Below are 18,911 nucleotides of genomic sequence, written 5' to 3' on the forward strand. Positions count from 1 at the left end.
AGTAGTGTAATATGTAGGGAATAAGGTGCCAGAGTCCTATTGACCCTGGTCTAAAGTAGTGTAATATGTAGGGAATAAGATGCCAGAGTCCTATTGACCCTGGTCTAAAGTAGTGTAATATAAAGGGAATAGGGTGCCAGAGTCCTATTGACCCTGGTCTAAAGTAGTGTAATATGTAGGGAATAAGGTGCCAGAGTCCTATAGACCCTGGTCTAAAGTAGTGCACTATGTAAGGAATAAGGTGCCAGAGTCCTATTGACCCTGGTCAAAAGTAGTGTACTATAAAGGGAATAAGGTGCCAGAGTCCTATAGACCCTGGTCTAAAGTAGTGCACTATGTAGGGAATAAGGTGCCAGAGTCCTATAGACCCTGGTCTAAAGTAGTGCACTATGTAGGGAATAAGGTGCCAGAGTCCTATTGACCCTGGTCAAAAGTAGTGCACTATAAAGGGAATAAGGTGCCAGAGTCCTATTGACCCTGGTCTAAAGTAGTGTACTATAAAGGGAATAGGGTGCCAGAGTCCTATTGACCCTGGTCTAAAGTAGTGTAATATGTAGGGAATAAAGGTGCCAGAGTCCTATTGACCCTGGTCTAAAGTAGTGTAATATAAAGGGAATAGGGTGCCAGAGTCCTATTGACCCTGGTCTAAAGTAGTGTAATATGTAGGGAATAAGGTGCCAGAGTCCTATTGACCCTGGTCTAAAGTAGTGTACTATAAAGGGAATAGGGTGCCAGAGTCCTATTGACCCTGGTCAAAAGTAGTGTAATATGTAGGGAATAAGGTGCCAGAGTCCTATTGACCCTGGTCTAAAGTAGTGTAATATGTAGGGAATAAGGTGCCAGAGTCCTATTGACCCTGGTCAAAAGTAGTGTAATATAAAGGGAATAGGGTGCCAGAGTCCTATTGACCCTGGTCAAAAGTAGTGTAATATGTAGGGAATAAGGTGCCAGAGTCCTATTGACCCTGGTCTAAAGTAGTGTAATATGTATGGAATAAGGTGCCAGAGTCCTATTGACCCTGGTCTAAAGTAGTGTACTATAAAGGGAATAGGGTGCCAGAGTCCTATTGACCCTGGTCTAAAGTAGTGCACTATGTAGGGAATAAAGTGCCAGAGTCCTATTGACCCTGGTCTAAAGTAGTGTAATATGTAGGGAATAAGGTGCCAGAGTCCTATTGACCCTGGTCTAAAGTAGTGCACTATAAAGGGAATAGGGTGCCAGAGTCCTATTGACCCTGGTCTAAAGTAGTGTAATATGTAGGGAATAGGGTACCATTAGGGACGTAAACACAGACAGATGCAGGCAAACATAACGGAAACACTGAACAGCCAATCAATGGGGAGTACCGCACCTTCATCTTGTTTTTGGCTAATTTCTGGGCCGTCTGCTTGGAACCAACGCACGTACAGGAGAATGGGTTAGACTGAAGCAGGACTCAGGGCTCAGGCAGTGTGTGTGTGTGTGTGTGTGTGTGTGTGTGTGCGTGCGTGCGTGCGTGCGTGCGTGCGTGTGTGTGTCTAAAGTTCCAACATCTATTGACTGGTGCAACTAATTTGCCATTCAGTATGTGTTGTGTTATATTTTATCCAGCAGGTGGCTCACTTGAAATGATTAGTTATAGTTCTAATTCTAGTCATCTATTTATCTATTTAATTACATGGGGAAAGAAGTGTCTGCTGAATTGTAATCTTGAGTATATAGTCTACAGTATTAAACCTCATATAGGAAGGATGCTATTTAAATACTAGAACAGAACCCCTCTAGTAGAAGGCACAGAGATGCTGTGATGAGAACAGGAGTGAAAACAGAGAACATTGTCAAGGTGTGCAAGGTATATATTACAGGACTATAGTATAGACTACAGGACTACAGTATAGACCACAGGACTACAGTTTAGACTACAGGACTACAGTATAGACTACAGGACTACAGTATAGACTACAGGACTACAGTATAGACTACAGGACTACAGTATAGACTACAGTATAGACTACAGGACTACAGTATAGACTACAGTATAGACTACATGACTACAGTATAGACCACAGGACTACAGTATAGACTACAGGACTACAGTTTAGACTACAGGACTACAGTATAGACTACAGGACTACAGTATATACTACAGGACTACAGTATAGACTACAGTATAGACTACAGGACTACAGTATAGACTACAGTATAGACTACATGACTACAGTATAGACCACAGGACTACAGTATAGACTACAGGACTACAGTTTAGACTACAGGACTACAGTATAGACTACAGGACTACAGTATAGACCACAGGACTACAGTTTAGACTACAGGACTACAGTATAGACTAGAGGACTACAGTATAGACTACAGGACTACAGTATAGACTACAGGACTACAGTATAGACTACAGTATAGACTACAGGACTACAGTATAGACTACAGTATAGACTACATGACTACAGTATAGACCACAGGACTACAGTATAGACTACAGGACTACAGTTTAGACTACAGGACTACAGTATAGACTACAGGACTACAGTATAGACCACAGGACTACAGTTTAGACTACAAGACTACAGTATAGACTACAGGACTACAGTATAGACTACAGGACTACAGTATAGACTACAGTATAGACTACATGACTACAGTATAGACCACAGGACTACAGTTTAGACTACAAGACTACAGTATAGACTACAGGACTACAGTATAGACTACAGGACTACAGTATATACTACAGGACTACAGTGTAGACTACAGGACTACAGTATAGACTACAAGACTACAGTATAGACTACAGTATAGACTACAGGACTACAGTATAGACTACAGGACTACAGTATAGACTACAGGACTACAGTTTAGACTACAGGACTACAGTATAGACTACAGTATAGACTACAGGACTACAGTATAGACTACAGTATAGACTACAGTATAGACTACAGGACTACAGCATAGACTACAGTATAGACTACAGGACTACAGTTTAGACTACAGGACTACAGTATAGACTACAAGACTACAGTATAGACTACAGTATAGACTACAGGACTACAGTATAGACTACAGGACTACAGTTTAGACTACAGGACTACAGTATAGACTACGGTATAGACTACATGACTACAGTATAGACTACAGGACTACAGTATAGACTACAGGACTATAGTATAGACTACAGGACTACAGTATAGACTACAGGACTACAGTATAGACTACAGTATAGACTACATGACTACAGTATAAACTACAAGACTACAGCATAGACAACAGGACTACAGTATAGACTACAGTATAGATTACAGTATAGACTACAAGACTACAGTATAGACTACAGTATAGGCTACAGTATAGACTACAGGACTACAGTATAGACTACAGTATAGACTACAGTAGAGACTACAAGACTACAGTATAGACTACAGTATAGACTACAGTATAGACTACATGACTACAGTATAGACTACAGGACTACAGTATAGACTACATGACTACAGTTTAGACTACAGTATAGAATACAAGACTACAGTATAGAATACAAGACTACAGTATAGACTACAGGACTACAGTATAGACTACAGTATAGACTACAGGACTACAGTATAGACTACAGGACTACAGTATAGACTACAGTATAGACTACAGTATAGACTACAGGACTATAGTATAGACTACTGTATAGACTACAGGACTGCAGTATAGACTACAGGACTGCAGTATAGACTACAGTACTACAGTATAGACTACAGGACTACAGTATAGACTACATAACTACAGTATAGACTACAGTATAGACTACAGTATAGACTACAGGACTACAGTATAGACTACAGGACTATAGTATAGACTACAGGACTACAGTATAGACTACAGGACTACAGTATAGACTACAGGACTGCAGTATAGACTACATTATAGACTACAGGACTACAGTATAGACTACAGTATAGACTACGAAATAAACTACAGGACTACAGTATAGACTACAGGACTACAGTATAGACTACAGGACTACAGTATAGACTACAGTATAGACTACTGTATAAACTACAAGACTACAGTATAGACTACAGGACTACAGTATAGACTACAAGACTACAGTATAGACTACATCATAGACTACATGACTACAGTATATACTACAGGACTAAAGTATAGACTACAAGACTACAGTATAGACTACAGTATAGACTACAAGACTACAGTATAGACTACAGGACTGCAGTATAGACTACAGGACTGCAGTATAGACTACAGGACTACAGTATAGACTACAGGACTACAGTATAGACTACATCATAGACTACATGACTACAGTATATACTACAGGACTGCAGTATAGACTACAGGACTACAGTATAGACTACAGTATAGACTACAGTACTACAGTATAGACTACAGTATAGACTACAAGACTACAGTATAGACTACATCATAGACTACATGACTACAGTATATGCTACAGGACTACAGTATAGACTACAAGACTACAGTATAGACTACAGTATAGACTACAGGACTACAGTATAGACTACAGGACTACAGTATAGACTACAGGACTACAGTATAGACTACAGTATAGACTACATAACTACAGTATAGACTACAGTATAGACTACAGTATAGACTACAGGACTACAGTATAGACTACTGGACTACAGTATAGACTACAGGACTACAGTATAGACTACAGTATAGACTACAGTATAGACTACAGTATAGACTACAGGACTACAGTATAGACTACAGGACTACAGTATAGACTACAGTATAGACTACAGTATAGACTACAGGACTATAGTATAGACTACTGTATAGACTACAGGACTGCAGTATAGACTACAGGACTGCAGTATAGACTACAGGACTACAGTATAGACTACAGTATAGACTACATAACTACAGTATAGACTACAGTATAGACTACAGTATATACTACAGGACTACAGTATAGACTACAGGACTACAGTATAGACTACAGTATAGACTACATAACTACAGTATAGACTACAGTATAGACTACAGTACTACAGTATAGACTACAGGACTACAGTATAGACTACAGTATAGACTACAGGACTACAGCATAGACTACAGTATAGACTACAGGACTATAGTATAGACTACAGGACTACAGTATAGACTACAGGACTACAGTATAGACTACAGGACTGCAGTATAGACTACAGTATAGACTACAGGACTACAGTATAGACTACAGTATAGACTACAGTATAGACTACAGGACTACAGTATAGACTACAAGACTACAGTATAGACTACAGGTCTACAGTATAGACTACAGTATAGACTACAGTATAAACTACAAGACTACAGTATAGACTACAGGACTACAGTATAGACTACAGTATAGACTACAAGACTACAGTATAGACTACATCATAGACTACATGACTACAGTATATACTACAGGACTACAGTATAGACTACAAGACTACAGTATAGACTACAGTATAGACTACAAGACTACAGTATAGACTACAGGACTGCATTATAGACTACAGGACTGCAGTATAGACTACAGGACTACAGTATAGACTACAGGACTACAGTATAGACTACATGACTACAGTATATACTACAGGACTGCAGTATAGACTACAGGACTACAGTATAGACTACAGTATAGACTACAGTACTACAGTATAGACTACAGAATAGACTACAAGACTACAGTATAGACTACATCATAGACTACATGACTACAGTATATACTACAGGACTACAGTATAGACTACAAGACTACAGTATAGACTACAGTATAGACTACAGGACTACAGTATAGACTACAGGACTACAGTATAGACTACAGTATAGACTACAAGACTACAGTATAGACTACATCATAGACTACATGACTACAGTATATACTACAGGACTACAGTATAGACTACAAGACTACAGTATAGACTACAGTATAGACTACAAGACTACAGTATAGACTACAGTATAGACTACATCATAGACTACATGACTACAGTATATACTACAGGACTACAGTATAGACTACAGGACTATAATATAGACTACATGACTACAGTATAGACTACAGAACTACAGTATAGACTACATGACTACATTATAGACTACAGCATAGACTACAGGACTACAATATAAACTACATAACTACAATATAGACTACATGACTACAGTATAGACTACAGGACTACAGTATATAGACTACAGTATATAGACAACAGCATAGACTACAGTATAGACTGGGTACCAGTACAGAGTCAATGTGTGGGAGTACCAGTTAGTCGAGGTAATTGAGGTAATATGTGCATGTAGGTAGAGTTATTAAAGTGACTATGCATAAATCACTTGTGAGTGATACGTTCCTAAAGCAGTATTTCATATAGCCTGAACAGGCAGTTAACCCACTGTTCCTAGACCAGTTAACCCACTGTTCCTAGACCAGTTAACCCACTGTTCCTAGACCAGTTAACCCACTGTTCCTAGGCCAGTTAACCCACTGTTCCTAGGCCAGTTAACCCACTGTTCCTAGGCCAGTTAACCCACTGTTCCTAGGCCGTCATTGAAAATAAGAATTTGTTCTTAACTGACTTGCCTAGTTAAATAAAGGTTAAATAAATAAATAAAATAAAATATTTAGTCAGTATTAAACTGCTGATGGTTTAAAACAGTCATGTGTACTTGTCTACTGTCCACCAGGGTCAACCCAGCATATTCAACCACATAATTAAAGAATACAACATTTAATCTGTCTCTCTCTTCAACTTGAAGAGGCTGACGGCCTCTCTATACATTCTACAGTATAGAGCTGTGTATTGTAGATGAGATCTGTGTCTGGCCTACAGTATAGAGCTGTGTATTGTAGATGAGATCTGTGTCTGGTCTACAGTATAGAGCTGTGTATTGTAGATGAGATCTGTGTCTGGTCTACAGTATAGAGCTGTGTATTGTAGATGAGATCTGTGTCTGGTCTACAGTATAGAGCTGTGTATTGTAGATGAGATCTGTATCTGGTCTACAGTATAGAGCTGTGTATTGTAGATGAGATCTGTGTCTGGTCTACAGTATAGAGCTGTGTATTGTAGATGAGATCTGTGTCTGGTCTACAGTATAGAGCTGTGTATTGTAGATGAGATCTGTGTCTGGTCTACAGTATAGAGCTGTGTATTGTAGATGAGATCTGTATCTGGTCTACAATATAGAGCTGTGTATTGTAGATGAGATCTGTATCTGGCCTACAGTATAGAGCTGTGTCTCTCCTCACCTTGATGTGGCTGACGGCCTCCTGGGCCTGCATCATACGGACGTTCTTTGAGGGCGTCTTGTCAGACAGCAGCTGGGTGGAGCCCAGGTAGTTAGCAGCAAATATGATCCCATCGATCAGGTCCTCTGGGTCACACGGACCTGGGACTGGGGGAGGAGGCGATAGGGGGAGTAGAGTTGGGGAAGAGAGAGGGGGTGGAGGGGGAGGAGTTTTGAAAACATTGCGGAGGCTTGAGCTGCGAATATTGTATACAAAACTTTGAGTTGAAATTTGTAAAATTTTGAAATGTTGAGAGAGAGAGAGAGAGAGGGAGAGAGGGAGGGAGATTGAGAGAGAGAGAGGGAGAGAGGGAGGGAGATTGAGAGAGGGAGAGAGGGAGGGAGATTGAGAGAGGGAGAGAGGGAGGGAGGGGGAGAGAGAGAGAGAGAGAGAGAGAGAGAGAGAGAGAGAGAGAGAGGGAGAGAGGGAGGGAGAGAGATTGAGAGAGAGAGAGAGGGAGAGAGGGAGGGAGGGGGAGAGAGAGAGAGAGAGAGAGAGAGAGAAAGAGAAAGAGAGAGAAAGAGAAAGAGAGAGAGAAAGAGAGAGGGAGGGAGAAAGGGAGAGAGAGTGAGAGAGAGATAGAGGGAGAGAGGGTGAGAGGGAGAAAGCTGAGAGAGCTGTGAGAGAGAGAGAGAGAGATAAAGAGGAGAGAGAGAGAGAGAGCTAAAGAGGAGAGAGAGAGAGAGACAGAGAGAGAGAGAGTGAGACAGAGACAGAGAGACAGAAAGAGAGAAAGAGAGACAGAGAGAGAGAGAGTGAGAGAGAGAGACAGAGAGAGATAGTGAAAGAGAGAGAGAAAGAGAGCGCTAAAGAGGAGAGAGAGAGAAAGAGTGAGAGAGAGAAAGATATGACATTATTTTGGAACTTTTGTGAGTGTAATGTTTACTGTTAATTTGTATTGTTTATTCACTTTTGTTTATTATCTACACTTGATTTGGCAATGTTAACACAGGTTTCCCATGCCAATAGAGCCCTTAAATTGAATTGAAAGAGAGAGAGAGAGAGAGAGAGAGAGGGGGAGGGAAGTGTGAGCGAGAGAAAGGGAGTGAGAGAGAGAGAGAGAGAGAGAGAGAGAGAGAGAGAGAGCGAGATAGAGGGGGAGGGATGTGTGAGAATGAGAGAGAGAGAGAGAGAGAGAGAGAGAGAGAGTGAGCGAGCGAGAGAGATAGAGGGGGGGATGTGTGAGTGCCTTGCAAACGTTTTCACCCCCCTTGGCGTTTTTCCTATTTTGTTGCATTACAACCTGTAATTTAAATTGATTTTCTCATGTAATGGACAGACACAAAATAGTCCAAATTGGTGAAGTGAAATGAAAAAAATGACTTATAAATATTTTAAAAAATCTGGTGCAACCAATTACCTTCAGAAGTCACATAATTAGTTAAATAAAGTCCACCTGTGTGCAATCTAAGTGTCACATGATCTGTCACATGATCTCAGTATATATACAGCTGTTCTGAAAGGCCCCAGAGTCTGCAACTACTAAGCAAGGGGCACCACTAAGCAAGGGGCACCACTAAGCAAGGGGCACCACTAAGCAAGGGGCACCACCAAGCAAGGGGCACCACTAAGCAAGGGGCACCACTAAGCAAGGGGCACCACTAAGCAAGGGGCACCACTAAGCAAGGGGCACCACCAAGCAAGGGGCACCACTAAGCAAGCGGCACCATGAAAACCAAGGAGCTCTCCAAACAGGTCAGGAATAAAGTTGTGGAGAAGTACAGATCAGGGTTATAAAAAATATCTGAAACTTTGAACATCCCATGGAGCACCATTAAATACATTACTAATAAATGGAAAGAATATGGCATCACAACAAACCTGCCAAGAGAGGGCCGCCCACCAAAACTCACAGACCAGGCAAGGAGGGCATTTAATCAGAGAGGCAACAAAGAGACCAAAGATGACCCTGAAGAAGCTGCAAAGCTCCACAGCGGAGATTGGAGTATCTGTCCATAGGACCACTTTAAACCATACACTCCACAGAGCTGGGCTTTACGCAAGAGTGGCCAGAATAAAAGCCATTGCTTAAAGAAGAAAATAAGCAAACACGTTTGGTGTTCACCAAAAGACATGAGGGAGACTCCCCAAACATATGGAAGAAGGTACTCTGGTCAGATGAGACTAAAATTAAGCTTTTTGGCCATCAAGGAAAACGCTATGTCGCAAACCCAACAACTCTCATCACCCCGAGAACACCACAGTGAAGCATGGTGGTGGCAGCATCATGCTGGGGAGATGTTTTTCATCAGCAGGGACTGGGAAACTGGTCAGAATTGAAGGAATGATGGATGGTGCTAAATATAGGGAAATTCTTGAGGGAAATCTGTTTCAGTCTTCCAGAGATTTGAGACTGGGACGGAGGTTCACTTTCCAGCAGGACAATGACCCTAAGAATACTGCTAAACCAACACACGAGTGTGTTAAGGGGCAATGTTTAAATGTATTGGAATGGCCTAGTCGAAGCCCAGACCTCCAATTGTGAACCTGTGGTATGACTTAAAGATTGCTGTACACCAGCGGAACACATCCAACTTGATGGAGCTGGAGCTGTTTTTCCTTGAAGAATGGGCAAAAATCCCAGTGGCTAGATGTGCCAAGCTTATAGAGACATACCCCAAGAGACTTGCAGCTGTAATTACTGCAGGTGGCTCTACAAAGTATTGACTTTGGGGAGAGTGAATAGTTATGCACACTCAAGTTCAGTTTTTTTTTGTCCTATTTCTTGTTTGTTTCACAATAAAAATGTTTTGCTTCTTCAAAGTGTTCATTGTGTTCATCAAATGATACAACCCCCCCCCCCCCCCCCCCCCCCCCCCCAAAATCAATTTTAATTCCAGGTTGTAAGGCAACAAAATAGTCTCTCTCTCTCTCTCTCTCTCTCTCTCTCTCTCTCTCTCTCTCTCTCTCTCTCTCTCTCTCTCTCTCTCTCTCTCTCTCTCTCTCTCTCTCTCTCTCTCTCTCTCTCTCTCTCTCTCTCTCTCTCTCTCTCTCTCTCTCTCTCTCTCTCTCTCTCTCTCTCTCTCTCTCTCAGCCCTCCATGACATTTAAAAACGCTGATCTGGCACTGAATCTGGCCTACACATCAGCATACCCCCACAGAGCATATTCACCCAAGCATTACCGTAACTACCGTAATATATTCAAATCTGCACTGGCAAAGCAAAGCCTAGTAAAGTAAAGCAGAGGAGGACAGGGAGAGAACTAAAGGGAGGTCTTACCGTCTACATAGGTAGGGAGAGAACTAAAGGGAGGTCTTACCTTCTACATAGGTAGGGAGAGAACTAAAGGGAGGTCTTACCGTCTACATAGGTAGGGAGAGAACTAAAGGGAGGTCTTACCGTCTACATAGGTAGGGAGAGAACTAAAGGGAGGTCTTACCTTCTACATAGGTAGGGAGAGAACTAAAGGGAGGTCTTACCGTCTACATAGGTAGGGAGAGAACTAAAGGGAGGTCTTACCGTCTACATAGGCAGGGAGAGAACTAAAGGGAGGTCTTACCTTCTACATAGGTAGGGAAGGAGGCGAGGCTTCTCCTGGACTGTAGGTAGAGAAGAGAGACAGAGAACATGTTACTGATAACGGGTCACACAGACATGGTCATCATAACACTGTCATAACTAGGGGTGTAACATTTAAACGTTTAAACAGATTTGGGATTGTTAACATTTAGAAAAAATCCCCACCTAAAACCTTTTATTTTAGTATCACAGAACAACCACTGACAGGTCACGATCATCATAAAGTGAAAATTATGACAACAATGCTGTACGTAGGAGACATGCATCTTTCAAATTATTTGCCACAGATATAATAATCATAATAGTAATAATAATAATATAAAGCTCTCCGCACGTCATCATTGTTAACAGTTGGGAAAATGGCAGAGTGTGAGACAGGGAAGCGACAGCAGCGAAGTCCTGTAATGGCAATACTTTGAGAAGTTAAATGAGAAGGTGGAATTGTGCTACAGTGGCAGTAGAGGTGCTACAGTGGCAGTAGAGGTGCTACAGTGGCAGTAGAGGTGCTACAGTGGCAGTAGAGGTGCTACAGTGGCAGTACATAACTACAATGGCAGTACAGGTGCTACAATGGCAGTACAGGTGCTACAGTGGCAATACAGAGCTACAATGGCAGTACAGGTGCTACAATGGCAGCAGGAAGGTGAGCTCCGTCTAGGTATCCAGGACATCAGGAAGGTGAGCTCCGTCTAGGTATCCAGGACAGCAGGAAGGTGAGCTCCGTCTAGGTATCCAGGACAGCAGGAAGGTGAGCTCCGTCTAGGTATCCAGGACATCAGGAAGGTGAGCTCCGTCTAGGTATCCAGGACAGCAGGAAGGTGAACTCCGTCTAGGTATCCAGGACAGCAGGAAGGTGAGCTCCGTCTAGGTATCCAGGACAGCAGGAAGGTGAGCTCCGTCTAGGTATCCAGGACAGCAGGAAGGTGAGCTCCGTCTAGGTATCCAGGACAGCAGGAAGGTGAGCTCCGTCTAGGTATCCAGGACAGCAGGAAGGTGAGCTCCGTCTAGGTATCCAGGACAGCAGGAAGGTGAGCTCTGTCTAGGTATCCAGGACAGCAGGAAGGTGAGCTCCGTCTAGGTATCCAGGACATCAGGAAGGTGAGCTCCGTCTAGGTATCCAGGACAGCAGGAAGGTGAGCTCCGTCTAGGTATCCAGGACAGCAGGAAGGTGAGCTCTGTCTAGGTATCCAGGACAACAGGAAGGTGAGCTCCGTCTAGGTATCCAGGACAGCAGGAAGGTGAGCTCCGTCTAGGTATCCAGAACAACAGGAAGGTGAGCTCCGTCTAGGTATCCAGGACAGCAGGAAGGTGAGCTCCGTCTAGGTATCCAGGACTGCAGGAAGGTGAGCTCCGTCTAGGTATCCAGGACAACAGGAAGGTGAGCTCCGTCTAGGTATCCAGGACAGCAGGAAGGTGAGCTCCGTCTAGGTATCCAGGACAGCAGGAAGGTGAGCTCCGTCTAGGTATCCAGGACAGCAGAAAGGTGAGCTCCGTCTAGGTATCCAGGACAGCAGGAAGGTGAGCTCCGTCTAGGTATCCAGGACAGCAGGAAGGTGAGCTCCGTCTAGGTATCCAGGACATCAGGAAGGTGAGCTCCGTCTAGGTATCCAGGACAGCAGGAAGGTGAGCTCCGTCTAGGTTTCCAGGACAGCAGGAAGGTGAGCTCCGTCTAGGTATCCAGGACATCAGGAAGGTGAGCTCCGTCTAGGTATCCAGGACAGCAGGAAGGTGAGCTCCGTCTAGGTATCCAGGACAGCAGGAAGGTGAGCTCCGTCTAGGTATCCAGGACATCAGGAAGGTGAGCTCCGTCTAGGTATCCAGGACAGCAGGAAGGTGAACTCCGTCTAGGTATCCAGGACAGCAGGAAGGTGAGCTCCGTCTAGGTATCCAGGACATCAGGAAGGTGAGCTCCGTCTAGGTATCCAGGACAGCAGGAAGGTGAGCTCCGTCTAGGTATCCAGGACAGCAGGAAGGTGAGCTCCGTCTAGGTATCCAGGACAGCAGGAAGGTGAGCTCCGTCTAGGTATCCAGGACAGCAGGAAGGTGAGCTCCGTCTAGGTATCCAAGACAGCAGGAAGGTGAGCTCTGTCTAGGTATCCAGGACAGCAGGAAGGTGAGCTCCGTCTAGGTATCCAGGACATCAGGAAGGTGAGCTCCGTCTAGGTATCCAGGACAGCAGGAAGGTGAGCTCCGTCTAGGTATCCAGGACAGCAGGAAGGTGAGCTCTGTCTAGGTATCCAGGACAACAGGAAGGTGAGCTCCGTCTAGGTATCCAGGACATCAGGAAGGTGAGCTCCGTCTAGGTATCCAGGACTGCAGGAAGGTGAGCTCCGTCTAGGTATCCAGGACAACAGGAAGGTGAGCTCCGTCTAGGTATCCAGGACAACAGGAAGGTGAGCTCCGTCTAGGTATCCAGGACAGCAGGAAGGTGAGCTCCGTCTAGGTATCCAGGACAGCAGGAAGGTGAGCTCCGTCTAGGTATCCAGGACAACAGGAAGGTGAGCTCCGTCTAGGTATTCAGGACAGCAGGAAGGTGAGCTCCGTCTAGGTATCCAGGACAGCAGGAAGGTGAGCTCCGTCTAGGTATCCAGGACAGCAGGAAGGTGAGCTCCGTCTAGGTATTCAGGACAGCAGGAAGGTGAGCTCCGTCTAAGTTTCCAGGACAGCAGGAAGGTGAGCTCCGTCTAAGTTTCCAGGACAGCAGGAAGGTGAGCTCCGTCTAGGTATCCAGGACAGCAGGAAGGTGAGCTCCGTCTAGGTATCCAGGACAGCAGGAAGGTGAGCTCTGTCTAGGTATCCAGGACAGCAGGAAGGTGAGCTCCGTCTAGGTATCCAGGACATCAGGAAGGTGAGCTCCGTCTAGGTATCCAGGACAGCAGGAAGGTGGGCTCCGTCTATGTATCCAGGACAGCAAGAAGGTGAGCTCTGTCTAGGTATCCAGGACAACAGGAAGGTGAGCTCCGTCTAGGTATCCAGGACTGTGGTACATTGAACTGCATTGCTCCCTAGCGGTCATCTGAATTTTGAATTCACGTCATTTTCTGATTATTTTTTGATTTGTTTAAATGAGAAAATGTGACAGTTTAAATGTTAAGAGAATGTTTACCTTTTGTCGCATCCCTAGTCATAACATTATGAAAGCAACGTTATCACTGTCATAACACTGGGGAAGTTCTCAGAGATTGAACCGATGGTTGACTGGTTGAAATGTTGGTGGTCAGTATGCAGGAGAAGTGTCATTTTCATTCGTCACACTGCCTGTCTGGTCAAAGTCATCACATTGGACACAGATAGGGACACACACACACACGCACGCACGCACGCACGCACGCACACACGCACACACAACCAACCTACCTCTTTAGTGGAGGGCGGTGGAGACTCGAAGCTGTCACTCCCCTCGAGCATGGGCGTCCGGACAGAAGACTCCGCCCCCTGAGGAGAGGCCTGAGAGTCTGAGCCTGGAGACTGGATAGAGAGACAATAATACATACATATGATATAATATAATATAACATTTGACATGTCTGTATTGTATTTTGTATTTGTTGTGTGAGTGTAATGTTCACTCTTCATTTTGTATTGTTTATTTCCCTTGTTTACTTCCTGTCTATTTCACATGCTTTGGCAATGAAAACATACATTTCAAATGTCAATAAAGTCCTTTCAATTAAATTAAATTGAGAGAAAGAGAGAGAGGGGGGGGTTGTCTGAGAGAGAAGGTGAGAGAGAGAGGGGGGTTGTCTGAGAGAGATGGTGAGAGAGGGGGGGGGGTTGTCTGAGAGAGAAGGTGAGAGAGAGGGGGGGGGTTGTCTGAGAGAGATGGTGAGAGAAGATGGTGGAGATGGTGAGCGAGATGGTGGAGAAGGAGAGGAGAGAGGAGAAAGGGAGGGGAAAGGAGTAGAATAAGTTATGTCATCCTCCATACACAACACACTGCAGACACAACACACTGCAGACACAACACAACATCCTGCAGACACAACATCCTGCAGACACAACATCCTGCAGACACAACATCCTGCAGACACAACATCCTGCAGACACAACACACTGCAGACACAACACAACATCCTGCAGACACAACACAACATCCTGCAGACACAACATCCTGCAGACACAACACAACACACTGCAGACACAACATCCTGCAGACACAACACACTGCAGACACAACATCCTGCAGACACAACATCCTACAGACACAATATCCTGCAGACACAACATCCTGCAGACACAACATCCTGCAGACACAACATCCTGCAGACAGAACACAACATCCTGCAGACACAACATCCTGCAGACACAACATCCTGCAGACACAACACAACATCCTGCAGACACAAGATCCTGCAGACACAACACAACATCCTGCAGACACAACATCCTGTAGACACAACATCCTGCAGACACAACACAACATCCTGCAGACACAACACAACATCCTGCAGACACAACATTCTGTAGACACAACATCCTGCAGACACAACATCCTGCAGACACAACATCCTGCAGACACAACATCCTGCAGACACAACACACTGCAGACACAACATCCTGCAGACACAACATCCTGCAGACACAACACAACATCCTGCAGACACAACATCCTGCAGACACAACATCCTGCAGACACAACACAACATCCTGCAGACACAAGATCCTGCAGACTCAACACAACATCCTGCAGACACAACATCCTGTAGACACAACATAACATCCTGCAGACACAACACAACATCCTGCAGACACAACACAACACAACATCCTGCAGACACAACACAACATCCTGTAGACACAACATCCTGCAGACACAACATCCTGCAGACACAACATCCTGCAGACACAACATCCTGCAGACACAACACAACATCCTGTAGACACAACATCCTGCAGACACAACATCCTGCAGACACAACATCCTGCAGACACAACACACTGCAGACACAACATCCTGCAGACACAACATCCTGCAGACACAACACAACATCCTGCAGACACAACATCCTGCAGACACAACACACTGCAGACACAACACAACATCCTGCAGACACAACATCCTGCAGACACAACACACTGCAGACACAACACAACATCCTGCGCTCCTACTGAGAAAGAAGGCTCACAGTGCCTTCGGAATGTATTCAGAACCCTGGACTTTTTCCACATTTTATTAAGTTAAAGCCGTATTCTAAAATATATTAAATTGTTTTTTCCCCTCATCAATTTACACACAATACCCCATAATGGCAAAGCAAAAACCTGTTTTTAGAAATGTTTGCTAATTTATTTAAAAAAATATATATAATTAAATATCACATTTACATAAGTATTCAGACCTTTTACTCAGTACTTTGTTGAAGCACCTTTGGCAGCAATAACAGCCTCGAGTCTTCTTGGGTACGACGCTACAAGCTTGGCACACCTGTATTTGGGGAGTTTCTCCCATTCTTCTCTGATAATCCTCTCAAGCTCTTTCAGGTTGGATGGGGAGCATTGCTGCACAGCTATAGCTGCATAGCATTGCTACATAGCTCTGGTCTCTCCAGAGTTCAAGTCCGGGCTCTGGCTGGGCCACTCAAGGACACACAGAGACTTGTTCGGAAGCCACTGCTGAATTGTCTTGGCAGTGTGTTTAGGGTTGTTGACCTGTTGGAAGGTGAACCGTTGACCCAATTTGGAGCAGGTTTACATCAAGGATCTCTCTGTATTTTGCTCAGTTCATCTTTCCCTCGATCCTGACTAGTCTCCTAGTCCCTGCCACTAAAAAACATCCCCACAGCATGATGTTGCCACCACCATACTTCACTATAGAGATGGTGCCAGGTTTCCTCCAGACGTGACCCTTGGCATTCAGGCCAGAGAGTTCAATCTTGGTTTCAACAGACCTGAGAATCTTGTTTCACATGGTCTGAGAATCTTTAAGTGCCTTTTGGCAAACTCCAAGCGGGCTGTCACGTGCCTTTTACTGAGGAGTGGCTTCCGTCTGGCCACTCTACCATAAAGGCCTGATTGGTGGTGTGCTGCAGATATGGTTATCCTTCTGGAAGGTTCTCCCATCTCCACAGAGGAACTCTAGAGCTCTGTCAGAGTGACCATCGGGTTCTTGGTGCTCAGCTCAGGCCGTGTTCTTGGGGACCTTCAATGCTGCAGAAATTATTTGGTTCTCTTCCCCAGATCTGTGCCTCGACACAATCCTGTCTCGGAGCTCTATGGACAATTCCTTCAACCTCATGGCTTGGATATTGCTCTGACATGCACTGTCAACTGCGGGACCTTATATAGACAGGTGTGCAACTTTCCATATCATGTCCAATCAATTGAATTTACCACAGGTGGACTCCAATCAAGTTGTAGAAACATCAAGGATGATCAATGGAAACAGGATGCACCTGAGCTCAATTTCAAGTCTCATAGCAGAGGGTCTGAATACTTATGTAAACAAGTTTTTTTTTTTTTTTTATAAATTTGCAAAAAGAATCTAAACCTGTCCATGCGCCATTGCCTATAGTTCTAGTACAATGAACAGCCATGTCACAGTGGCTGAACACACTGCGTACAGGGACATGATCTGAAACTAATCTGATAACATGTAATCAATTTATAATGCTACTTACTGCTATAGACATGCTAATGCAGGAGATATAGCCCACAGTAATGCAGGAGATATAGCCCATAGTAATGCAGGAGATATAGCCCACAGTAATGCAGGAGATATAGCCCACAGTAATGCAGGAGATATAGCCCACAGTAATGCAGGAGATATAGCCCACAGTAATGCAGGAGATATAGCCACAGTAATGCAGGAGATATAGCCCACAGTAATGCAGGAGATATAGCCCACAGTAATGCAGGAGATATAGCCCACAGTAATGCAGGAGATATAGCCCATAGTAATGCAGGAGATATAGCCCACAGTAATGCAGGAGATATAGCCCACAGTAATGCAGGAGATATAGCCCATAGTAATGCAGGAGATATAGCCCACAGTAACGCAGGAGATATAGCCTACAGTAATGCAGGAGATATAGCCCACAGTAATGCAGGAGATATAGCCCACAGTAATGCAGGAGATATAGCCCACAGTAATGCAGGAGATATAGCCCACAGTAATGCAGAAGATATAGCCCACAGAAATGCAGGAGATATAGCCCACAGTAATGCAGGAGATATAGCCCACAGTAATGCAGGCGATATAGCCCACAGTAATGCAGGAGATATAGCCCACAGTAATGCAGGAGATATAGCCTACAGTTATGCAGGAGATATAGCCCACAGTAATGCAGGAGATATAGCCCACAGTAATGCAGGAGATATAGCCCACAGTAATGCAGAAGATATAGCCCACAGAAATGCAGGAGATATAGCCCACAGTAATGCAGGAGATATAGCCCACAGTAATGCAGGAGATATAGCCCACAGTAATGCAGGAGATATAGCCCACAGTAATGCAGGAGATATAGCCCACAGTAATGCAGGATATATAGCTCACAGTTATGCAGGAGATATATCCCACAGTAATGCAGGAGATATAGCCCACAGTAATGCAGGAGATATAGCCCACAGTAATGCAGGAGATATAGCCCACAGTAATGCAGGAGATATAGCCCACAGTAATATGCTCCAGGGGTACAACCCACTCTGGCAAACAACTGTAGGATACAACCCCTCAGACTGATATCTACCCAGCCGGCAGCAGAACTGGCAACACAGTCTAGGATAAAACCCTCTTCTGAGACCCTCTTCTGTATCTACCAAGCCACAAGAGGAACTGGCAACCCACTGTGGGATAAACAGCCCTCTGATCCATTTAACCAGCAGCAGAACTGGCAACCCACTGTAGGATAAACAACCCTCTAACTGATCTATTTAACCAGCAGCAGAACTGCCAACCCACCGTAGGATAAACAACCCTCTAACTGATCTATTTAATTAGCAGCAGAACTGGGGACCCGCGATAGGATAAACAGCCCTCTAACTGATCTATTTAACCAGCAGCAGAACTGGCAACCCGCGGTAGGATAAACAGCGCTCTAACTGATCTATTTAACCAGCAGCAGAACTGGCAACATTTGGTTCATCAAAACCCTGTTATCCAG

General features: G+C 44.3%; 1 protein-coding gene across 3 annotated transcripts in view; it reads right to left on the reverse strand.

The window, feature by feature from the left end:
* LOC110535119 (amyloid-beta A4 precursor protein-binding family A member 1) overlaps window positions 1–18,911 on the reverse strand; it is a 132,005-nt gene that overhangs the window by 28,097 nt on the left and 84,997 nt on the right. For all 3 annotated transcript variants that reach the window (XM_036936392.1, XM_036936393.1, XM_036936391.1), the window contains exons 4-6: window positions 14,170–14,280; window positions 10,793–10,832; window positions 7,253–7,398 (exon numbers count right to left, since the gene is read on the reverse strand). In XM_036936392.1, coding sequence (XP_036792287.1) covers window positions 7,253–7,398; window positions 10,793–10,832; window positions 14,170–14,280 — 297 coding nt within the window. The remainder of the gene's footprint in view (window positions 1–7,252; window positions 7,399–10,792; window positions 10,833–14,169; window positions 14,281–18,911) is intronic.

The sequence above is a fragment of the Oncorhynchus mykiss genome, chromosome 11, assembly GCF_013265735.2.
Source record: "Oncorhynchus mykiss isolate Arlee chromosome 11, USDA_OmykA_1.1, whole genome shotgun sequence".
Classification (NCBI taxonomy): domain Eukaryota; kingdom Metazoa; phylum Chordata; class Actinopteri; order Salmoniformes; family Salmonidae; genus Oncorhynchus; species Oncorhynchus mykiss.